General features: G+C 43.3%; 1 protein-coding gene across 2 annotated transcripts in view; it reads right to left on the bottom strand.

Moving 5' to 3' along the window:
* GABBR2 (gamma-aminobutyric acid type B receptor subunit 2) overlaps positions 1 to 25885 on the bottom strand; it is a 639056-nt gene that overhangs the window by 142815 nt on the left and 470356 nt on the right. For both annotated transcript variants that reach the window (XM_075270993.1, XM_075270994.1), the window contains exons 12-13: positions 11630 to 11737; positions 6941 to 7063 (exon numbers count right to left, since the gene is read on the bottom strand). In XM_075270993.1, coding sequence (XP_075127094.1) covers positions 6941 to 7063; positions 11630 to 11737 — 231 coding nt within the window. The remainder of the gene's footprint in view (positions 1 to 6940; positions 7064 to 11629; positions 11738 to 25885) is intronic.

Genomic DNA, 25885 nt, shown 5'->3' with positions numbered 1-25885 from the left:
TAAATAAAGAAAAAAATGTGAGGTTTACTCACTGAATAACTGTAGTAAAAAAATCTTTTCATTGACAAATCAGACTGTGGACATTGTAAATAAATGGTCTATTCATTAGTTTTCTTTTAATATTCATACAATTGCATTAAAAATAGACTTCTAGAGGGGTGTTTCTCTCAAACAAAAGGGGCAATAGGATATTTAAAAATTGAAAATCTGTCACTGCAAAATCTGGTCTGTACAGATTTTCCTGAAAATCTGAAAGCTACATAGAAATTGCCTACATTTAAATAGACAGCTTTGGTAGTGTAGCCAAGTTGACGGATCATGATAATAACATCTGCTGTATCATATGGCTCGAAAATTCTGAAAGGTTTTCTGTTCAGGTCTCTACATGTATCAAGTATAGTTTTCTTAAAGTGTTAATACTAATGCTGCTTTATTGATACAATGAGATTACAGATGTTCATAGAGACATTTCCAGGTATTGTAAAACTCTAATCATCATTTCCTGTTCCTTTAACTCTAAATACCTGTATTCTGCACATTAAAAATATTCCATTCCACATCCTTAGTAGTTTTCAGTTAAATGTCTCGCTGGGAATAAATCGCCTATTGTGTTCTCTATGTAAGTAAGAATGAGAAAGACGTCAGCATATGATGCACATTATTTGAACCAATGTATTTTTAACATTCTTTTGAATGTTGAACTCCTTTCATCTCTTCTGTAAGCGGGAGCATCCACCTACACAGTGAACTGGGACACAGATGGGAGTTTTAAATATGTAAAAAAATGTATTCACTGAGAATTCTTCCCCATGTAATGGGTTATAAGCAGTGCATGTTTTCTAGAGTAGTCTCCTTCAGTCAAGAGCCATAATTAACAGGGAGCAAAATGGGTGGAAACCCAAAATCCCCGGCCTTCTCAAGGGCTGTGTTTAACATGAATACCCCTTTCAACAGTATTGCATCTGCAGGATGCTGATACAGCTGAGACCTATGGTAAAGCATATTATTCAAGGGGGGCATCAAGAAAAACAGGGAGCATTATTATTCTGGTAAAAAATATTTATCAAGTTTAAGGGGGCAGTATTTATTTAATGGAAATTATTCATTTAAAGGTCACTCAATGGGCATTATTATGTGGGAGTACAGCAGGTTATTTTGACTTTGTTAAACACAATTACTATTTGGGGCACAAAATGTATAATCATGGCCGTAAGTGGTCACACCTCTAAAATGTTTCCAGTAAATGAAGTACTTCTCCCAGAAAATTATTGCAATTACATGTTTTGTCCTTTGTGTATATTGGAACAACACTAGACAAAGGTAAGTAGGACATAATTTCACACGAAACTCCAAAACTGAGCCGGACAAAATTTTTGGGAACTTTTCAAAATTCTGAGTAAATAACTTTTGCTTCAAGTATGTCATGCTCATTCAATCTCACCTGTGGCAAGTAACAGGTGTGGGCAATATAAAACTCACACCTGAAACCAGATAAAAAGGAGAGATGTTGACTCAATCTTTGCATTGTATGTCTATGTGTATCACAATAACCATGGAGAACATAAAGAGGATAGGAGAATTGTCTGAGGACTTGAGAACCAAAATTGTGGAAAAATATGAACAATCTCAAGGTTACAGGTCCATCTCCAGAGATATTGATGTTCCTTTGTCTATGGTGCACAACATAATCAAGAAGTTTACAACCAATGGCTCTGAAGCTAATCTGCCTGGATGTGGACAGAAGAGAAAAATTGATGAAAGGTTGCAATGCAGGATAGTCTGGATGGTGGATAATCAGCCCCAGTCAATTTTCAAAGAAATTCAAGTTGTCCTGCAGGCTCAGGGTGCATCAGTGTCTGCGCAAGCTTTCCATCAACATTTAAATGAAATGAAATGCTATGGCAAGAGACCCAGGAGGATCCCACTGATGACACAAACACAATAAAACTAGACTGCAGTTTACCAAAATGTATGTGGGTAAGCCAAAAACATTTTGTGGATGTTTACCGAAAAACAGAACAAAGCCTACAAAGAAAAGAACACTGTACCAACAGTCAAATATGGTGGGTGTCAATGTAGGGCCCAGTGTCAGAAAGCTGGGTCTGCCAGCAAGACAATGACCCCAAACACACTTCAAAATGTCCCCAGAAATGGATGGAAACAAAGCATTTAGAGTTCTGAAGTGGCCAGAGTCCAGATCTAAATCCTAATGATCACCTGGAGAGATCTTAAACTTGCTGTTGGGGAGAAGGCACCCTTCAAATATGAGCGGCCTAGAGAAGTTTGCAAATGCAGATTGGTCCAAAATTCCATTTGAGAGGTGAAAAAAACTTTTTGATGGTTATAGGAAGCGATTGATTTCAGTTATTTTTTTCAAAGGGTGCGCATCCAAATAGTATAATTTTTGGGGTTTTTTTTCCTTCATTAAATGTTTTGTTCCAATATACACAAAGAAAATAAACATATGTAGAACAGGGAAGCCAACACTTACGACCTTACAACTGTAAGCAGATTTTGTTTTATGGGGATCTGTTTGCATGGTGTTAGATTTTAGAGGTAATTGTAGTTAAGACATATTTAAAGGGATCCTATCATTAAAAGTCATTTTTTTTGTCCCTAACACGTAGGAATAGCCTTAAGAAAGGCTATTTGTCTCCTACCTTTAGATGTCTTCGCCGGTATGCAATTGAGTTCTCTCGCAGCACTGGGAGCGGTCACCAGCGCTCAAACATCACTGGGGGCATCCCCAATGCTTCGAGAGAACTCTCTAGTGCTGCCTCCATCTTCCTCAGGAACGTCCTCTTCACGCGTCTTCTTCCGGCGCTGGGGGTCAAACTTCTAGGCCTCGGGCCTAGGGCAAAGCCGACTGCGCATGCCCGCCAGCCACAAGAAAATGGCTGCTTGCACAGTATTGTAAGCGGCCATTTTCTTGTGACCGGCAGGCATGCGCAGTCGGCTTTGCCCTAGGCTCGGGGCCTAGAAGTTTGAAGCCAACCCCAGAAGAAGACGCAAAGAAGACCCGTTCCTGAAAACGATGGAGGCGGCGCTGGAGAGTTCTCTCGCAGCATTGGGGATGCTCCCAGTGCTGTTTCAGCGCTGGGGCCCACCCCCAGTGCTGCGAGAGAACTCATTTGCATACCGACAAAAACCAGATTCTATACCGAACGGCGGCCTGGAGAAGACATCTAAAGGTAGGAGAAGAATAGCCTTTCTTAAGGCTATTCATACATGTTAGGGGAAAAAAAATACTTTTAATGATAGGATCCCTTTAAATTAAAGTATTTGGGGTCAGCATACCATACAGTAGATGCAGCATTAGAGGTCAATGGATAGAAACAAGATTGGAAATTTGTGTGGTCATGGAAAAGGTGGATCAGGTACTGGAAAAGTAACGAGTCAAAAATGGTGTGCTGCAAACTTTACAGAGGCAAGTCACAGCAGAAGAAGTGACCATGGTAGTCTGGGCCAGATGAAGTAGAAACTTCATATGTGAGTAACTAAATTTGTACTGTATTATCTTCACTTACATTTTCTAGTTCTTCATCTCTATTTTTATTGTTCGATCATAATAAAGGCAGATGTGTAATGTAAATTTGATTCTACAATATTTACAAGAAACATTTTAATACTTTCTTACACAATATTACATATGCTTCAGAGTGCATTTTTTCACATAGCTTATCATTACTTTGCAAGAGAAACTAAGATAACAGTGGTTCCTGGCAAGGTTGGTTAATGTGAATTTTCTGGCTCTGTGTCAGCCTAGCTTCCAGGAACAGCCTTAAATTACTCCATTACTGAGATGTTCAATCCGGAACTAAGGAGACAAAGGCAGGCAATGGGATATCATTATTGAAACCCCTGTAGGATTGATTGAGATGATGGAGAAAGCTGTCGTATTATATACATACATTTGAGCTGAATAAATTTTACAGGCAATCAATGCAATGTGAAATTGAGCATTTTAAGTTTATTGAAGGCCGGGAGCTGAAACAGTTAAACAACTGCTTTTTATAGCTACATCAAGGTATGAAAACATTAGGACTATGCTTAATCTACAGTGACATTACCCCTTCACAAACATTTTATTCCCATGACTGGCACATTTTACTTATTAATACTTTATAATCTCAGTGATCAAGCCTTTTTTCATGACCATCATATGACGTAAAATTCTGCAGTGCCAGAATCTTGTTTCTGGAATGCACTATATTAAATGCCAGAAGGAAGATATGCACCATCTGATGTTCTGATAATAGCTCTTCTCTAAAGTAAATGATAAAAAAAGATACCTAAGCATCTTCAGGAATGATCGGTTTTCAATTGACTTCTTTCCTGCAGCCATGTGGAAGTTTTTGCTAGTGTTCATCTAAGTTAGGTCTTACCAAGCATGTCTAGTGTACTAATGGGTCCTGCAAATCAATTATTCATTGCTATAGCATCTATTATAAACTCTGAGCCTAAATGTCTCTTGTGTTTTTAGTTTCTTGCTCTACTTTGAAACTGTAAAATGCCGTTTAAAGGAAACGATTGTGTAGAGCTCTTGTATAACACTTCTCCCTTTGATAGCAAGTCTGTGTTTCTTCCTTTGTTCATATGTGCCTAATTATTAATTGTAAGCATGATTATATATATACTCAACTAGCACACTGTGTATCTGGTTCCCATTTCAATACAGCTCCAGTCCATTGAAGCTTTTATCTGACTGCCACAAATATATTAAAAGCATATTCTAAGTCTTGAAAGTTCTATTGTGGGCCACCATGGATTGGACTTCCCACAGAATAGCACATCCAAATTGTAGAAATAGGCTAAGGGGGCGTTCACACTACCGTTGGATTCCGTCAGCAGTGTCTGTGGCTATTGTCTGTACAAAGTTTTAGCAACAGACACTAGCTGGTCTGTCTGAAATTTCCATTCATTTCAATGGGATCTTGTGTCCGTTTGTGTCAGTTTAGACCCATGTCCGTTTTTTCAAGTGGACAAAAAAATCCTACATGCAGGACTTTTCTGTCCATTTGAAAAAACAGAAAGCAAGAGCACGTTATTTTTTTAACATTAATGTCTATGGGCAACAGACTTCTAACTATCAGTTACTGTCCGTATGATAGGTATCTGTTTTTTGTTTTTTTTAATGGACACCTTCTGAATAGAATCCTATGGCATTGTGAGCCCTACCTAAGTCAGATCTTTGTCATATCACTTGAACCATATTTATACAATTTTTGCAATATGGTAGGGTGCATTATTCTGCCAAAATGGGCTACTGCCATTAGGGAATGTCATTGCAATGAAGAGATGCCCAACCTATCTGGGAACAACCATTTTCCATACAAAAATTGCCCACTTTTTTGCCCAATCCCTACCTCATTTGCAGTTCATCATGCTTCATCCTACCCATTTTCCACAACTTTGGAGTGCACTTTGTCTGCAGGTAGGTAGTACATGTCAAAGTAACATGAGCATGAATGGCCGGACCCAAGATTTCCCAGAAAAGCTAGCAATTTGTGCTGCAACATCAGACCAGATGGACTGTCCTTTGTTCTCTGTGCATAGCAGTGATGTTTGGGAGCTAATGATTCCGTCAATGGTTCAATAGTTATATTTCTTTGAACTACTTTTAGTAGGTACTAACCACTGCATACTGGGCAAAACCCACAAAACCAGCTGTTTTGGAATTTTTCAGTCCCAATCATGTGGACATCACAGATTGCCAATTTATCCTGCTTCGAAGAAACCATCATCAAGAACTGACTGTTCATTTACTGCCTATTATATCTCACTAATAGGGTCTATTGTCACAAGGTATCTTCACCTCACCCATGTATCATTTTTATTGCAATTACTTTGCAGTTACACTACAAATGCTATAATGCTACAATTAGACTTACCATGAAAAGCTGAAAGTCAAACGTATACTCCAAATTAAAATATGGCACACTCCTGTTACATGTTGTGTGGCCTGAATTTGGCTCTGTAATGTCCTGAAGCAGAAGGATCAGCTCTACACTGTCCTCAGACGACACAGCCAATATTTAGCACAGGGAGAAGTTACTATCCTGAATTCATCCTAGGCTTCAGTTTTTATATGCAATCCAAAGAAACACCATCATAGTGCACTGAGCCAAATAGTCTCCATCAATACATCTGTGTATTCCCATCATTACATTGCAGAAATCAAGATTTATAGATGATACATTTTATAAAGTTGTACAATTACAAACATCTATTTAAAGATAACCATAATGATGATGTGGCCCTTAGTGCACTAGTCCTTCTTGAAGTGATCCTTAAGAACCATCTTAAAGTAGTAAGCCATCTTAAACTATCTTTAAAGTAGTCAGAGCTTTGTTGGCGCAAATCACTTCATAAATAAAAATTCTGGCTATGTTCAATTGCCATGAGATGGGAGTAGAAGTTAATGCCATACTGTTAATGCATTGAATCTAATAAAACAATATACAGTAGGCTTCTACTACCTTTTGTAGGTAATCGCCTCAGTTTTTGAATGAGACCGTTTTTATTCATATGCTAATTAGGCTCCAGCGAGCACAGGAAGTTCTCAGCGAGTACCCTCTCTGCTATTCTCTGCTGTGTGCTGTGTATGAGAGCAGGCAGATGAGTCAACAACATCATCAGCCTGTGCTGTACACATGGGAGAGAGACAGTGTTCGATGAGACTTCCAGGTTGCATACTGGAGGCTAATTAGCATATGAATAAAACGGGCTCATTCAAAAACTACTAAGGTGATTTACATACAAAAGGTACGTACAAAATAGCCTTTCTAAAGGCTATGCCAGTATGTGCTAAGTTAAAAATGACTTTTCCCAATGACAGAGCCCTTTTATCAAGATGTACTGGAACAAACATTGAGTTAAAACCTACTTTACAATTGTCAGTGTTCTACCAGAACTATAATACATAAAACAGACATCTTACCTCTAAGTTATATTCTTCAACCGTCCTTTTTAAAGGATCAACTATTTGCCAACAAATCAAAATACATAGATCAATCAAAAGCATCCCACCAACTATTACCAGTAGCTTCTGATCTTTTATGATCTGAAAAAAATGGAGACATTTAGTTGTATATAAATATAAGCGGGACGTGATTTCCACAATGTGATGATCACAGATGAGAAATACATGGTAGGTGTATAGGTGGTAGGCAAATAAAAAATAACAGAGAAAAACTTTGAAATTCTAGGACTTTAGTTTTTCATCTGTTGCACGCACATTGTAAAGTAATAAGTACAATGTTCTCCTTACATACAGTATTTCAGGGTTTTTGTGCCCTGTATTTGGAGCAGTCTAGTTTATTTTTTACCTGTAACATGAGCAGTTTATTTTTTACTAACAAATAAATAGTTTAAAGGAACCGGACACTTGGAAAATGTTGTTAAATCTGTAGACAGCATGATAAAAAATAGAAGGAGTAGAGAAGGTTTATAGGAAAAGGTTTAGTATGACCTGTGTTTTATCTTTTGATGTTTATGGTCTTTCTTTGCAGAGAAGTCAAGGAGCCATTGTTATCAGTGACTGGCATATATCTCTGTATGCAGTCATAGAGGGAAAGCTGGCAACCACTGACTTTTCCTTGACTTATCAACATAGAAAAGGCAGGGATTTCAATGAATAAATGAAAAATCTTTTCCCACAAACATATATCAATCTGCTCAGTTGTGCTTTACTTCAAATATTTCTAAGGCAAAGTCCTCATGTTACAGAAATGCAGCTTTTTTCATTTTGCAGATTTTGCAGGTAGTTTCTTTAGCCAAACCTAGGAAAGGCTACAAAAGGAATGGGAAACATATAGGGAGTTATTATACTTCTACCTTCTGCTCAATTGAGTCCTGGCTTTGTCTCAAAAGACTGCAGCAAAATCTGCAACAAAAAAGCTGCCTCTTGGCAACGTGGGGCCTCAGCCTAAGGCATATTTTATATTGGCGGATTTTGGTCAGTATTTTGTGCTTGGATTTGTTGGGACTTCTGCATATGGCCATTTTTTATTCATCTGAGGTGCCTCCACAAACCACAGATGAAAAAAAACAAAATAGACAGAGCTCCATGAGTTAGGGCTCGTTCACATCTGTGCCCGGCACTCTGTTATGCAGGTTTCCATTTCCTGCATAAAACAGAACAGGAGACGGAAACCTGCAGGAGTCTCTAACCCATTCATTTGAATGGGTAAGAAAGCTGTCTGGCCGTGAGCGGCGGTGAGCGTTTTATGCTCTCCGCCGCGAAACCGGATTTTTTAATCCAGACACAGAGTCGGACATGCAGTACTCTGTGTCCGGATTTTAAAAAACGGTTTCGCGGCGGAGAGCATAAAACGCTCACCGCCACTCACGGCCAGATCCGGTCTGTGCTTTCCGTCTTCTTGCATGCAGAAGACGGAAAGCACAGAACGGAGACCCGAATGCAGGTGTGAACCTAGCGTTATCAGTGTGCAGTCTGTTAACCAGATTTTATGATTCCTGGTTTTTCTGCATTTCCATATGTATCTTTTATCTTGTATTTCACTCTTTATTTATAGCACTTAAATGTCATTTGGCTCTGTCTTTGATGCTCATATTCTGTTAACTTAAGATATACTTCATTTCAACAACAGCAAGTCACTATTACTTTTTATCAACCCAAACAATGATTGACTGTGTCTTAAATTTAGATTAAAGGTCAGTGTCTAGAGGCTATGTCACTGTTCTATGAAACATGTTCTAGATTTTAAACAGAGCAAAGTCTAGTGTGCTCTGCAATCCAAACTGGCCTGGGGCTTTGCCTCAAGATTGGATGACATTGTTGTATGCTTCTGAAAAAGTCTTCCAAAATGGATGAATCATTTTATACCATAACAGCCATATGTTCCATTTGTGTGAAATATGTCTACTGTTAGCAAAAATTAATCAGCTTTTAAAATATATGCTTTATCAGACAAATGCCTGTTCTTTATTCTTACTTTCTCACTTTTTTTTTGCTTTAGCCACTCCCTGCCAAAAATACCTAAATGTGTCTCTTTGCAGTGCATTTGTAAGTATACTGTAAAGCTGTATGACAACTGTATAAAAAGAAAAAGGATCTAGTATTATGTAAAAGTTACCTTATGTGCCTTGCCTTTAGCTGGTTTTAAAACATTCCACCAGTTATAAATTCATTTTTATTTATTAATGTATATTACAAGTGAATAAAAAAAAAACTTTGTAATATATCTTATTATAGAAATAGGTTTCCTTCTGCACTTGTAGGGAGGCAGAGGAGAATTGATGGCGGCTAATTAATTGATTTTCTGAAGGATTGCTATGACTAAAGAGCTCTTTCACTCACAGTGTAGCAGAGTGTGTCTTCTCTAGACCCTCTCCCCACGCCCCTCCACATAGACTTCTATATAAGGTGTTCTGGTGCAGTTGGAATTTTTTCACTAACTCGTAACACTTCCAAGTAATTATTTCTGTTAGTTTCTGCTTAGTTATTCTCTCTGCTGTCAGGCTTTGCCATAATGACCATCGTCACATTTGGAGGAAAAAGGGAGAAGCTTGCATGCTCAAAAACACCATCCCAACTGTGAAACATGGGGGTGGCAGCATAACAAAATAGATGGCATCATAAGGAAAGAACATTATGTGACAATACTGAAGCAACATCTCAAGACATCAGCCAGGAAGTTAAAGCTTGGGAACAAATGGGTGTTCCAAATGGACAATGACCTGAAGCATACTGCCAAACTTATTACAAAGTGGCTTAAGGATAACAAAGTCAATGTTTTGGAGTGGCCATCACAAAGCCCTGATCTCAATCCTATGGAAAAATTATGGGCAAAGTTGAAAAGGGAAAGAGGGCCCCATAAGAACAAAAACATGGATGTATACACATGCCTACCCCTCCAACCCCACTCCTTTTTTTGCACTCTCACCCAAAAACATATACCTTATGTCGCTGAATTTATTTATTTTTTTTACAAAACCCTCAAAAACTTCTAGATATACCCCCTACCAACACCTCTAACCCTTGTTTTCTATCAAGTTCTAGTTTCTTGTGTCTAACAATTTCCTCCAGATCAACTTGTCTGTGTTATAACAGGGACGCATTACCAGACCACCCTCACCATCTGATATGGTCACAACCATACTGAATCAATATGGCCTCTCTGTTTGCTGTACCTCCCTGTACTCCCTTATGTTGTCTCCGGATAAAGAATTACTATATTCCTTTCCCTCACCTTGCCTTAACTGCTCTTCTTTAGTCAATTTATATTGATCTATTTCATCTATGTATGCCTTTATACAGGAATTGTGACATTGTTTATCTTGTTATATGTACTTTTCTGTATATTCAGAAAACAAAAAAGATTTTTAAAAGAAAAAATATGCATGTGTATCTGTATATATATATATATATATATATATATATATATATATATATATATATATATATATGTATTGACTGAGAATGTCTGAAAAAAAAACACAACCTGGTCCCAGGAAATAACACTTCCCACTAAGGCTGTGTTCACATGGTGCTGTTTTGCTCAAACAAAAAAAAACAAAACGTGTTTTTATCAGAAAAGTAGATACGTTTTTTTTTAAATGCATACAGTTTTTATAACCCATTTTCCCTGTATGATGTCCATGCAGATTTGCACCTTTTGCTCAAATGTTTCACTATCCCCATGCATCTGCCATACTGCCAGCCCAAGACAAGTGAAAGGCTAGAATAGTTAAAAACAAAACAAAAAAATGTGTTTGTCTACTTTCCATGCTGTAGCTGCCTCTAATCACCATATGCTGGCTTGTCTGGTGATCAGGACCAGCTCCCACCTCCAACTGGCTGCTCTGGCAGTCAATAAAGTTTAGAAAAATGTTGCTGTCATCAGTGATGACATCATGTTCATAATGGGTATGGCTAACAACTGAAGTCATGTGCACAACGAATGCCACATGATCAGGACCAGTAAGGAAGTTTTTTTTTAAATGTAGATTGTGAGCCCCACATAGAGCTCACAATGTACATTTTCCCTATTAGTATGTCTTTGAAATATGGGATGGAAATCCATGCAAACACAGGGAGAACATACAAATCCTTGCAGATGGTTTTTTGCCCTTGGTGGGATTTGATCACCAGGACTCCAGCACTGCAAGGCTGCAGCACTGGAGTCACCGTGTGGCCCCCAGTAAGGAAGTGTTTTTAACAGAGACTGTGTTGCTCACACATTTCTGTAAAAAGGTAGGGAGTTTGTATTTGGTCTCAATTAAAAAAATATTTTCACCACATTTTTTGTCTATCGGTAATATACTGTATATATATATATATATATATATATATATATATATATATATATATTTTATATTCTTGCAAAACCCCTTTGAGGTTATATAGAAACCACATATAATAGAATCTGGCCACACGTGTCATATGATTATAGTATAAGACAGGTACTGTAAGTTATTTGTGCATAGACTAGTTTACTGAATGTTATACTAGAATATAGAATACTAGAATGTTACTATGTTATACTAGAGTATAACATAGTAAAAAATGGCAAAATGTAGTAAGTAACAAATCTGGGACACAATGCTGAGCAGAATAATACATGTCACTGAAGCAGCCTTTTTCCATAGACTTAAAGTAGCTCACCTTTTTCTTCATCTTTACATTCTTAAAAATGGCATGAACTCTCCATGTTTTTGCAAACATTGCCCCAAAAGCTGTTGTATAGCCTACAGTTAAAATCCATGTTCTGACCTGCAAGAAATAAAGCAAGAGAATTAAGAATTATGTTATGTAAATTTATCAATATGTCTGTCAATTAATTTATTTACAACGGTATTCAGTATACACTGTATGGCCAAACATACATGGGCACCTTAACATCATACCTGGGAAGGCTTTCTACAAGATTATTTGACCACATATGGGGTATTGCCATGTTCATTAGAAACAAACTGTGGGGAACTTTCCTCTTTCATTGTGAAAATGAAAAATTTGGGGATAAAGTGATATTTTAGTAATTTTTCATTTTCACATCTGAATGTTAATAAAACCTGTGAGACAGCTGTAAGGTCTAAATGTTCACTACACCCCTTCATAATTTCCACCTTAAGGAGCGTAGTTTACAAATGTCAGGGTCACATTTGGGGGGTTTCCAGTGTACTGGTACTTTAGGGGCTCAGCAAATGAAACATGACACCTGAAAACTATTCCAATAAAATTTGGCACTCCACCATGCGCCCAAACACCAGTTTACATACAAATGTGGTGTATTTCTAAGTCCAGGAGAATTTGCACAATAACTTTTGCATTTTCTCCTTTATTCACTTGTGAATGTGTAAATTTCATGGATAAATGAAAATATTCTTAAAAAATAAAATGAAATTTCATCTGCATATTGCTTTAATTCCTGTGAAATGCTTAAAGGGTTAGCAAAGTTCCCTAATGCTGTTTTAAATTACTTGAGGGGTTCAGTTTTAAAAATGGTGATTTAAGGGGAGTTTCTATTATATCGTCTTTTAGCATATCTTTCAAAACTGAAGTGGTCCCTAAGAAATGTGTTTGGGAAATGTTCTTATAAATTTGTGGAATTACTGGTATACTTTCAGACTTCTAATGTCCAAAATATATTAAAGACCGATTAAAAGATGATGCCAGCAAAAAGCAGGGATATGGTAAATAATATGTCTTATTAAACAAAAAAATACCTCAAAAACATCACAACACAGCTCCTTAAGTAACACATACCAAAAAAAAACTTAATAGATATTACAGTATATGAGCCATAAATATTCATTAATAACTAGAGATGAGCGAACACTAAAATGTTCGAGGTTCGAAATTCGATTCGAACAGCCGCTCAATGTTCGTGTGTTCGAACGGGTTTCGAACCCCATTATAGTCTATGGGGAACAGATACTCGTTAAGGGGGAAACCCAAATCCGTGTCTGGAGGGTCACCAAGTCCACTATGACACCCCAGGAAATGATGCCAACACCTCTGGAATGACACTGGGACAGCAGGGGAAGCATGTCTGGGGGCATCTAACACACCAAAGACCCTCTATTACCCCAACATCACAGCCTAACAACTACACACTTTACACACTCAATACCACCTCTCTGACAGTAGGAAAACACCTTGAAACATGTGTATTTGGCACTTGCAGTGAGGAGAGCTTGTCACCAGCAGTGAATTTGGCCCTTGTAGTAAGTTGAGGTTGGCACCAACATTTGTTTTGAAAATCAGGGTGGATTGAGCCTCTAACCAGCAGAGTTTGGGCAAATTCATGGTGGAGGGAGCCTCTAAAAACCCCAGTTTGGACCAATTCATGGTGGAGGGAGCCTCTAACCAGCCCAGTTTGGGCAAATTCATGGTGGAGGGAGCCTCTAAAAAACCCAGTTTGGACCAATTCATGGTGGAGGGAGCCTCTAACCAGCCCAGTTTGGGCAAATTCATGGTGGAGGGAGCCTCTAACCAGCCCAGTTTGGACCAATTAATGGTGGAGGGAGCCTCTAAACAGCCAAGTTTGGACCAATTCATGGTGGAGGGAGCCTCTAAAAACCCCAGTTTGGACCAATTCATGGTGGAGGGAGCCTCTAACCAGCCCAGTTTGGGCAAATTCATGGTGGAGGGAGCCTCTAAACAGCCCAGTTTGGGCAAATTCATGGTGGAGGGAGCCTCTAACCAGCCCAGTTTGGACCAATTAATGGTGGAGGGAGCCTCTAACCAGCCCAGTTTGGACCAATTAATGGTGGAGGGAGCCTCTAACCACCCCAGTTTGGACCAATTCATGGTGGAGGGAGCCTCTAACCAGCCCAGTTTGGACCAATTCATGGTGGAGGGAGCCTCTAAAAAACCCAGTTTGGACCAATTCATGGTGGAGGGAGCCTCTAAACAGCCCAGTTTGGGCAAATTCATGGTGGAGGGAGCCTCTAAAAACCCCAGTTTGGACCAATTCATGGTGGAGGGAGCCTCTAACCAGCCCAGTTTGGGCAAATTCATGGTGGAGGGAGCCTCTAAAAAACCCAGTTTGGACCAATTCATGGTGGAGGGAGCCTCTAACCAGCCCAGTTTGGGCAAATTCATGGTGGAGGGAGCCTCTAACCAGCCCAGTTTGGACCAATTAATGGTGGAGGGAGCCTCTAACCAGCCCAGTTTGGACCAATTAATGGTGGAGGGAGCCTCTAACCACCCCAGTTTGGACCAATTCATGGTGGAGGGAGCCTCTAAACAGCCCAGTTTGGGCAAATTCATGGTGGAGGGAGCCTCTAAAAAACCCAGTTTGGACCAATTCATGGTGGAGGGAGCCTCTAACCAGCCCAGTTTGGACCAATTAATGGTGGAGGGAGCCTCTAAACAGCCAAGTTTGGACCAATTCATGGTGGAGGGAGCCTCTAAAAACCCCAGTTTGGACCAATTCATGGTGGAGGGAGCCTCTAACCAGCCCAGTTTGGGCAAATTCATGGTGGAGGGAGCCTCTAAACAGCCCAGTTTGGGCAAATTCATGGTGGAGGGAGCCTCTAACCAGCCCAGTTTGGACCAATTAATGGTGGAGGGAGCCTCTAACCAGCCCAGTTTGGACCAATTAATGGTGGAGGGAGCCTCTAACCAGCCCAGTTTGGACCAATTAATGGTGGAGGGAGCCTCTAACCACCCCAGTTTGGACCAATTCATGGTGGAGGGAGCCTCTAACCAGCCCAGTTTGGACCAATTCATGGTGGAGGGAGCCTCTAAAAAGCTCAGTTTGGACCAATTCATGGTGGAGGGAGCCTCTAAACAGCCCAGTTTGGGCAAATTCATGGTGGAGGGAGCCTCTAAAAAACCCAGTTTGGACCAATTCATGGTGGAGGGAGCCTCTAACCAGCCCAGTTTGGACCAATTAATGGTGGAGGGAGCCTCTAAACAGCCAAGTTTGGACCAATTCATGGTGGAGGGAGCCTCTAAAAACCCCAGTTTGGACCAATTCATGGTGGAGGGAGCCTCTAACCAGCCCAGTTTGGACCAATTAATGGTGGAGGGAGCCTCTAACCAGCCCAGTTTGGACCAATTAATGGTGGAGGGAGCCTCTAACCACCCCAGTTTGGACCAATTCATGGTGGAGGGAGCCTCTAAACAGCCCAGTTTGGGCAAATTCATGGTGGAGGGAGCCTCTAAAAAACCCAGTTTGGACCAATTCATGGTGGAGGGAGCCTCTAACCAGCCCAGTTTGGACCAATTAATGGTGGAGGGAGCCTCTAAACAGCCAAGTTTGGACCAATTCATGGTGGAGGGAGCCTCTAAAAACCCCAGTTTGGACCAATTCATGGTGGAGGGAGCCTCTAACAGCCCAGTTTGGACCAATTAATGGTGGAGGGAGCCTCTAACCAGCCCAGTTTGGACCAATTAATGGTGGAGGGAGCCTCTAACCACCCCAGTTTGGACCAATTCATGGTGGAGGGAGCCTCTAAACAGCCCAGTTTGGGCAAATTCATGGTGGATGGAGCCTCTAAAAAACCCAGTTTGGACCAATTCATGGTGGAGGGAGCCTCTAACCAGCCCAGTTTGGACCAATTAATGGTGGAGGGAGCCTCTAAACAGCCAAGTTTGGACCAATTCATGGTGGAGGGAGCCTCTAACCAGCCCAGTTTGGGCAAATTCATGGTGGAGGGAGCCTCTAAACAGCCCAGTTTGGGCAAATTCATGGTGGAGGGAGCCTCTAACCAGCCCAGTTTGGACCAATTAATGGTGGAGGGAGCCTCTAACCAGCCCAGTTTGGACCAATTCATGGTGGAGGGAGCCTCTAACCAGCCCAGTTTGGACCAATTAATGGTGGAGGGAGCCTCTAACCACCCCAGTTTGGACCAATTCATGGTGGAGGGAGCCTCTAACCAGCCCAGTTTGGACCAATTCATGGTGGAGGGAGCCTCTAAAAAACCCAGTTTGGACCAATTCATGGTGGAGGGAGCCTCTAAACAGCCCAGTTTGGGCAAATTCATGGTGGAGGGAGCCTCTAAAAAACCCAGTTTGGACCAATTCATGGTGGAGGGAGCCTCTAACCAGCCCAGTTTGGACCAATTAATGGTGGAGGGAGCCTCTAAACAGCCAAGTTTGGACCAATTCATGGTGGAGGGAGCCTCTAAAAACCCCAGTTTGGACCAATTCATGGTGGAGGGAGCCTCTAACCAGCCCAGTTTGGACCAATTAATGGTGGAGGGAGCCTCTAACCAGCCCAGTTTGGACCAATTAATGGTGGAGGGAGCCTCTAACCACCCCAGTTTGGACCAATTCATGGTGGAGGGAGCCTCTAAACAGCCAAGTTTGGACCAATTCATGGTGAAGGGAGCCTCTAAAAACCCGTTTGGACCAATTCATGGTGGAGGGAGCCTCTAACCAGCCCAGTTTGGGCAAATTCATGGTGGAGGGAGCCTCTAAACAGCCCAGTTTGGGCAAATTCATGGTGGAGGGAGCCTCTAACCAGCCCAGTTTGGACCAATTAATGGTGGAGGGAGCCTCTAACCAGCCCAGTTTGGACCAATTAATGGTGGAGGGAGCCTCTAACCACCCCAGTTTGGACCAATTCATGGTGGAGGGAGCCTCTAAACAGCCAAGTTTGGACCAATTCATGGTGGAGGGAGCCTCTAACCAGCCCAGTTTGGACCAATTCATGGTGGAGGGAGCCTCTAACCAGCCCAGTTTGGACCAATTAATGGTGGAGGGAGCCTCTAAACAGCCAAGTTTTGGGAAATTCATGGTGGAGGGAGCCTCTAACCAGCCCAGTTTGGACCAATTCATGGTGGAGGGAGCCTCTAAACAGCCCAGTTTGGGCAAATTCATGGTGGAGGGAGCCTCTAAAAAACCCAGTTTGGACCAATTCATGGTGGAGGGAGCCTCTAACCAGCCCAGTTTGGACCAATTAATGGTGGAGGGAGCCTCTAACCAGCCCAGTTTGGACCAATTAATGGTGGAGGGAGCCTCTAACCACCCCAGTTTGGACCAATTCATGGTGGAGGGAGCCTCTAAACAGCCAAGTTTGGACCAATTCATGGTGGAGGGAGCCTCTAAAAACCCCAGTTTGGACCAATTCATGGTGGAGGGAGCCTCTAACCAGCCCAGTTTGGGCAAATTCATGGTGGAGGGAGCCTCTAAACAGCCCAGTTTGGGCAAATTCATGGTGGAGGGAGCCTCTAAAAAACCCAGTTTGGACCAATTCATGGTGGAGGGAGCCTCTAAACAGCCAAGTTTGGACCAATTCATGGTGAAGGGAGCCTCTAAAAACCCGTTTGGACCAATTCATGGTGGAGGGAGCCTCTAACCAGCCCAGTTTGGGCAAATTCATGGTGGAGGGAGCCTCTAAACAGCCCAGTTTGGGCAAATTCATGGTGGAGGGAGCCTCTAACCAGCCCAGTTTGGACCAATTAATGGTGGAGGGAGCCTCTAACCAGCCCAGTTTGGACCAATTAATGGTGGAGGGAGCCTCTAACCACCCCAGTTTGGACCAATTCATGGTGGAGGGAGCCTCTAAACAGCCAAGTTTGGACCAATTCATGGTGGAGGGAGCCTCTAAAAACCCCAGTTTGGACCAATTCATGGTGGAGGGAGCCTCTAACCAGCCCAGTTTGGACCAATTAATGGTGGAGGGAGCCTCTAAACAGCCAAGTTTTGGGAAATTCATGGTGGAGGGAGCCTCTAACCAGCCCAGTTTGGACCAATTCATGGTGGAGGGAGCCTCTAAACAGCCCAGTTTGGGCAAATTCATGGTGGAGGGAGCCTCTAAAAAACCCAGTTTGGACCAATTCATGGTGGAGGGAGCCTCTAACCAGCCCAGTTTGGACCAATTAATGGTGGAGGGAGCCTCTAACCAGCCCAGTTTGGACCAATTAATGGTGGAGGGAGCCTCTAACCACCCCAGTTTGGACCAATTCATGGTGGAGGGAGCCTCTAAACAGCCAAGTTTGGACCAATTCATGGTGGAGGGAGCCTCTAAAAACCCCAGTTTGGACCAATTCATGGTGGAGGGAGCCTCTAACCAGCCCAGTTTGGGCAAATTCATGGTGGAGGGAGCCTCTAAACAGCCCAGTTTGGGCAAATTCATGGTGGAGGGAGCCTCTAAAAAACCCAGTTTGGACCAATTCATGGTGGAGGGAGCCTCTAACCAGCCCAGTTTGGACCAATTAATGGTGGAGGGAGCCTCTAAACAGCCAAGTTTGGACCAATTCATGGTGGAGGGAGCCTCTAAAAACCCCAGTTTGGACCAATTCATGGTGGAGGGAGCCTCTAACCAGCCCAGTTTGGGCAAATTCATGGTGGAGGGAGCCTCTAACCAGCCCAGTTTGGACCAATTAATGGTGGAGGGAGCCTCTAACCAGCCCAGTTTGGACCAATTAATGGTGGAGGGAGCCTCTAACCAGCCCAGTTTGGACCAATTAATGGTGGAGAGAGCCTCTAACCACCCCAGTTTGGATCAATTCATGGTGGAGGGAGCCTCTAACCAGCCCAGTTTGGACCAATTCATGGTGGAGGGAGCCTCTAAAAAACCCAGTTTGGACCAATTCATGGTGGAGGGAGCCTCTAAACAGCCCAGTTTGGGCAAATTCATGGTGGAGGGAGCCTCTAAACAGCCCAGTTTGGGCAAATTCATGGTGGAGGGAGCCTCTAACCAGCCCAGTTTGGACCAATTAATGGTGGAGGGAGCCTCTAACCAGCCCAGTTTGGACCAATTCATGGTGGAGGGAGCCTCTAAACAGCCCAGTTTTGGCAAATTCATGGTGGAAGGAGCCTCTAACCAGCAGAGTTGTGGGAAAGCAGGGTGGAGGGAGCCTCTAACCAGCAGAGTTGGTGGAAATCAGGGTGGAGGGAGCCTCTAACCAGCAGAGTTGGGGGAAATCATGTTGGAGGGAGCCTAGTATTAGCAGAATTGTGCAACGCTTATGGTGGATGAGTATGAGGATGCGGAGGAATTGGAGAGGTTGAGTACAGACATGGAGTTTCATGTTGGGGTGCTTTACACAGGTGGGCACAAAAATGAAGGCTCTATCCAGTGGTGGTTCATTTTTATCAAAGTGAGCCGGTCGGCACTCTCAGCTGACAGACGGGTGCGCTTGTCAGTGATGATGCCACCGGCTGCACTGAACACCCTCTCAGATAGGACGCTGGCGGCAGGACAGGACAGCACCTCCAAGGCATATAGGGCAAGTTCAAGCCACAGGTCCAACTTCGACACCCAATACGTGTAGGGCGCAGAGGGGTCGGAGAGGACAGGGCTGTGGTCGGAAAGGTATTCCCGCAACATGCGCCTATACTTCTCACGCCTGGTGACACTAGGACCCTCCGTGGCGGCACTTTGGCGAGGGGGTGCCATCAAGGTGTCCCAGACCTTAGACAGTGTGCCCCTCGTTTGTGTGGACCGGTGAGAACTTGGTTGCCTACTGGAGGAACTGCCCTCCCTGCCGCCAACGTCACATGCTGGAAACATCTCCATCATATTCTGCACCAATTGCCTGTGGCAAGCATTGATGCGATTGGCCCTCCCCTCTACCGGAATAAAAGACGAGATGTTGTTTTTATACCGGGGGTCAAGGATAGCAAAGATCCAGTACTGGTTGTCCTCCATGATTTTGACAATACGCTTGTCGGTTGTAAAGCACCCCAACATGAACTCAGCCATGTCTGCCACAGTGTTAGTTGGCATGACTCCTCTGGCCCCACCGGAAAGTTCAATCTCCATTTCCTCCTCATCCTCCATGTCTACCCATCCGCGCTGCAACAATGGGACGATTCGAAGTTGCCCGGAAGCCTCCTGTATCACCATCACATCATCGGACAACTCTTCTTCCTCCTCCTCCTCCTCCTCCTCCTCCATTAAACGCAGTGAAGCGGACAGATGTGTGGACCTACTCTCCAGCTGTGACGGATCGGATGCTATCCCTAACTCCTCTGTGTGATCTGAGTTATCCCTGATGTCAATCAGGGATTCTCTCAGAACACACAAGAGCGGGATTGTAAGGCTCACCATCGCATCCTCAGAGCTCACCCTCCTTGTGGACTCCTCAAAGACCCGTAGGATGTCACAAAGGTCTCTCATCCATGGCCACTCATGGATGTGAAACTGAGGCAGCTGACTTTGTGGCACCCTAGGGTTTTGTAGCTGGTATTCCATCAAAGGTCTCTGCTGCTCAACCACTCTATTCAACATCTGAAACGTTGAGTTCCAGCGTGTGGGGACGTCGCACAAAAGCCGGTGTTGTGGCACATGCAGGCGTTGCTGGAGAGATTTTAAGCTAGCAGCGGCTACTGTCGACTTGCGAAAGTGGGCGCACATGCGCCGCACTTTCACCAGTAGCTCTGGAACATTGGGGTAGCTCTTTAGGAAACGTTGCACCACTAGGTTGAAGACGTGGGCCAGGCATGGAACATGTTGGAGTCCGGCAAGCTCCAGAGCTGCTACCAGGTTCCGGCCGTTATCACAAACGACCATGCCTGGGCCCAGGTGCAGCGGCTCAAACCATATTGCCGTCTCATCGAGGAGGGCATCCCTCACCTCGGAGGCAGTGTGCTGTCTGTCCCCCAAGCTGATCAGCTTCAGCACAGCCTGCTGACGTCTACCAACGCCAGTGCTGCAACGTTTCCAACTCGTAGCTGGGGTCAATCTAACAGCGGAGGAGGAGGCGGTGGCGGAGGAGGAGGCGGTGGCGGAGGAGGAGGCGGTAGAGGAGGAGGAGGAGGGGGGTGTTCTTCTCGTGTCCCTGCCAGGAATGTTAGGCGGGGAGACGAGGTACACCGGGCCAGTTTGGGAAGCAGTCCCAGCCTCAACTACATTCACCCAGTGTGCCGTCAGTGAAATGTAGCGTCCCTGTCCGCATGCACTTGTCCACGCGTCGGTGGTCAAGTGGACCTTTGTGCAAAGCGCGGAACTAAGGGCCCGCCTGATGTTGAGTGACACGTGCTGGTGCAAGGCGGGGACGGCACACCGGGAGAAGTAGTGACGGCTAGGGACGGCATAGCGAGGTGCCGCAGTTGCCATCAGGTCCAGGAAGGCGGGAGTTTCAACAAGCCGGAACGCCAACATCTCCTGGGCCAGCAGTTTAGCGATGTTGGCGTTCAAGGCTTGCGCGTGTGGGTGGTTAGCAGTGTATTTCTGCCGCCGCTCCAATGTCTGAGAGATGGTGGGTTGTTGTAAAGAAACGCCTGATGGTGCCTTTGATGGTGCAGGAGAAGGAGATAAGACAGGACCAGGGGAGGATGAGGTAGAAGTCAACAAAGTGGCGGAGGCAGATGAAGTGGTGTCCTGGCTCGTCCTCTGGAGTGCATCGCCAGCACAGTCAGCAGTGGCAGTGGCAGAGGCAGAGGCAGTGGCAGAGGCAGTGGCAGTGGCGTGAACGGCAGGCGGCCTTTGTCCTGCCGTTGCTGCCTGCCACTGATTCCAGTGCTTGGATTCCAAATGACGGCGCATTGAAGTGGTGGACAGGTTGCTCTTCTCAGAGCCCCTAATCAATTTCGAGAGGCAAATTGTGCAGACAACACTATATCTGTCCTCGGCGCATTCCTTGAAAAAACTCCACACCTTCGAGAAACGTGCCCTCGAGGTGGGAGTTTTTCGGGGCTGGGTACGAACTGGAACATCTTGGGAGATTCCGGGTGTGGCCTGGCTTCGCCTAAGCTGCTGACCTCTGCCTCTGCCTCTAGCTACCCTTTTTGGTGCTGCACCTGCCTCAACATCCACACTACTTTCCCCGCTTGACATCCCCCCTGTCCAGGTTGGGTCAGTGTCCTCATCATCCACCACTTCCTCTTCCAACTCCTGTCTCATCTCCTCCTCCCGCACAATGCGCCGGTCAACTGGATGCCCTGACGGCAACTGCGTCACATCATCGTCGATGAGGGTGGGTTGCTGGTCATCCACCACCAAATCGAACGGAGATGGAGGAGACTCTAGTGTTTGAGCATCTGGACACAGATGCTCCTCTGTTAGGTTCGTGGAATCGTGACGTGGAGAGGCAGGTTGAGGGACAATGAAAGGAGCGGAGAACAGCTCTGGGGAGCAGGGACAGTTTGGGTTATTGTTCTGTAAAGCTTCGGAATTTTGGGAGGAAGGAAGACAAGACTGTTGGGTAATAGGAGGAGAGGAGGCAGAGTCTGACTGGCTGCTGGACAATGTGCTGTAAGCGTTCTCTGACAGCCATTGCAAGACCTGTTCCTGGTTCTCGGGCCTACTAAGGTTTGTACCCTGCAGTTTAGTTAATGTGGCAAGCAACCCTGGCACTGTGGAGTGGCGCAATGCTTGCTGCCCCACAGGAGTAGGCACGGGACGCCCTGTGGCTTCACTGCTACCTTGCTCCCCAGAACCATTCCCCCGACCTCGCCCACGGCCTCGTCCACGTCCCTTTCCGGGAGCCTTGCGCATTTTGAATTCCTAGTTAGAAATTGGCACTGTATACCAGTAGTAAAAATTGTGGGTGCACGTAACCCCAATATATTCTTTGAATTCCCAGTCAGACACTGGCACTATATGGCAGTAGCAAGAAATGAGGGTATTTGTATTCCCAATATACTCTTTAAATTCCCAGTCAGACAATGGCACTGTATACCAGTAGTAAAAATTGTGGGTGCACGTAACCCCAATATATTCTTTGAATTCCCAGTCAGAAACTGGCACTATATGGCAGTAGCAAGAAATGAGGGTATTTGTATTCCCAATATACTCTTTGAATTCCCAGTCAGACAATGGCACTGTATACCAGTAGTAAAAATTGTGGGTGCACGTAACCCCAATATATTCTTTGAATTCCCAGTCAGAAACTGGCACTATATGGCAGTAGCAAGAAATGAGGGTATTTGTATTCCCAATATACTCTTTGAATTCCCAGTCAGACAATGGCACTGTATACCAGTAGTAAAAATTGTGGGTGCACGTAACCCCAATATATTCTTTGAATTACCAGTCAGAAACTGGCACTATATGGCAGTAGCAAGAAATGAGGGTATTTATAACCCCAATATATTCTTTGAATTCCCAGTCAGACAATGGCACTGTATACCAGTAGTAAAAATTGTGGGTGCACGTAACCCCAATATATTCTTTGAATTCCCAGTCAGAAACTGGCACTATATGGCAGTAGCAAGAAATGAGGGTATTTGTATTCCCAATATACTCTTTGAATTCCCAGTCAGACAATGGCACTGTATACCAGTAGTAAAAATTGTGGGTGCACGTAACCCCAATATATTCTTTGAATTACCAGTCAGAAACTGGCACTATATGGCAGTAGCAAGAAATGAGGGTATTTATAACCCCAATATATTCTTTGAATTCCCAGTCAGACAATGGCACTGTATACCAGTAGTAAAAATTGTGGGTGCACGTAACCCCAATATATTCTTTGAATTCCCAGTCAGAAACTGGCACTATATGGCAGTAGCAAGAAATGAGGGTATTTGTATTCCCAATATACTCTTTGAATTCCCAGTCAGACAATGGCACTGTATACCAGTAGTAAAAATTGTGGGTGCACGTAACCCCAATATATTCTTTGAATTACCAGTCAGAAACTGGCACTATATGGCAGTAGCAAGAAATGAGGGTATTTATAACCCCAATATATTCTTTGAATTCCCAGTCAGACAATGGCACTGTATACCAGTAGTAAAAATTGTGGGTGCACGTAACCCCAATATATTCTTTGAATTACCAGTCAGAAACTGGCACTATATGGCAGTAGCAAGAAATGAGGGTATTTGTATTCCCAATATACTCTTTGAATTCCCAGTCAGACAATGGCACTGTATACCAGTAGTAAAAATTGTGGGTGCACGTAACCCCAATATATTCTTTGAATTACCAGTCAGAAACTGGCACTATATGGCAGTAGCAAGAAATGAGGGTATTTATAACCCCAATATATTCTTTGAATTCCCAGTCAGACAATGGCACTGTATACCAGTAGTAAAAATTGTGGGTGCACGTAACCCCAATATATTCTTTGAATTCCCAGTCAGAAACTGGCACTATATGGCAGTAGCAAGAAATGAGGGTATTTGTATTCCCAATATACTCTTTGAATTCCCAGTCAGACAATGGCACTGTATACCAGTAGTAAAAATTGTGGGTGCACGTAACCCCAATATATTCTTTGAATTACCAGTCAGAAACTGGCACTATATGGCAGTAGCAAGAAATGAGGGTATTTATAACCCCAATATATTCTTTGAATTCCCAGTCAGACAATGGCACTGTATACCAGTAGTAAAAATTGTGGGTGCACGTAACCCCAATATATTCTTTGAATTCCCAGTCAGAAACTGGCACTATATGGCAGTAGCAAGAAATGAGGGTATTTGTATTCCCAATATACTCTTTGAATTCCCAGTCAGACAATGGCACTGTATACCAGTAGTAAAAATTGTGGGTGCACGTAACCCCAATATATTCTTTGAATTACCAGTCAGAAACTGGCACTATATGGCAGTAGCAAGAAATGAGGGTATTTATAACCCCAATATATTCTTTGAATTCCCAGTCAGACAATGGCACTGTATACCAGTAGTAAAAATTGTGGGTGCACGTAACCCCAATATATTCTTTGAATTCCCAGTCAGAAACTGGCACTATATGGCAGTAGCAAGAAATGAGGGTATTTGTATTCCCAATATACTCTTTGAATTCCCAGTCAGACAATGGCACTGTATACCAGTAGTAAAAATTGTGGGTGCACGTAACCCCAATATATTCTTTGAATTACCAGTCAGAAACTGGCACTATATGGCAGTAGCAAGAAATGAGGGTATTTATAACCCCAATATATTCTTTGAATTCCCAGTCAGACAATGGCACTGTATACCAGTAGTAAAAATTGTGGGTGCACGTAACCCCAATATATTCTTTGAATTACCAGTCAGAAACTGGCACTATATGGCAGTAGCAAGAAATGAGGGTATTTATAACCCCAATATATTCTTTGAATTCCCAGTCAGACAATGGCACTGTATACCAGTAGTAAAAATTGTGGGTGCACGTAACCCCAATATATTCTTTGAATTACCAGTCAGAAACTGGCACTATATGGCAGTAGCAAGAAATGAGGGTATTTGTATTCCCAATATACTCTTTGAATTCCCAGTCAGACAATGGCACTGTATACCAGTAGTAAAAATTGTGGGTGCACGTAACCCCAATATATTCTTTGAATTACCAGTCAGAAACTGGCACTATATGGCAGTAGCAAGAAATGAGGGTATTTATAACCCCAATATATTCTTTGAATTCCCAGTCAGACAATGGCACTGTATACCAGTAGTAAAAATTGTGGGTGCACGTAACCCCAATATATTCTTTGAATTCCCAGTCAGAAACTGGCACTATATGGCAGTAGCAAGAAATGAGGGTATTTGTATTCCCAATATACTCTTTGAATTCCCAGTCAGACAATGGCACTGTATACCAGTAGTAAAAATTGTGGGTGCACGTAACCCCAATATATTCTTTGAATTACCAGTCAGAAACTGGCACTATATGGCAGTAGCAAGAAATGAGGGTATTTATAACCCCAATATATTCTTTGAATTCCCAGTCAGACAATGGCACTGTATACCAGTAGTAAAAATTGTGGGTGCACGTAACCCCAATATATTCTTTGAATTACCAGTCAGAAACTGGCACTATATGGCAGTAGCAAGAAATGAGGGTATTTGTATTCCCAATATACTCTTTGAATTCCCAGTCAGACAATGGCACTGTATACCAGTAGTAAAAATTGTGGGTGCACGTAACCCCAATATATTCTTTGAATTACCAGTCAGAAACTGGCACTATATGGCAGTAGCAAGAAATGAGGGTATTTGTATTCCCAATATACTCTTTGAATTCCCAGTCAAACAATGGCACTGTATACCAGTAGTAAAAATTGTGGGTGCACGTAACCCCAATAT

The sequence above is a fragment of the Leptodactylus fuscus genome, chromosome 4, assembly GCF_031893055.1.
Source record: "Leptodactylus fuscus isolate aLepFus1 chromosome 4, aLepFus1.hap2, whole genome shotgun sequence".
Classification (NCBI taxonomy): Eukaryota; Metazoa; Chordata; class Amphibia; order Anura; family Leptodactylidae; genus Leptodactylus; species Leptodactylus fuscus.
This window is presented reverse-complemented; position numbering and strand designations above follow the sequence as displayed.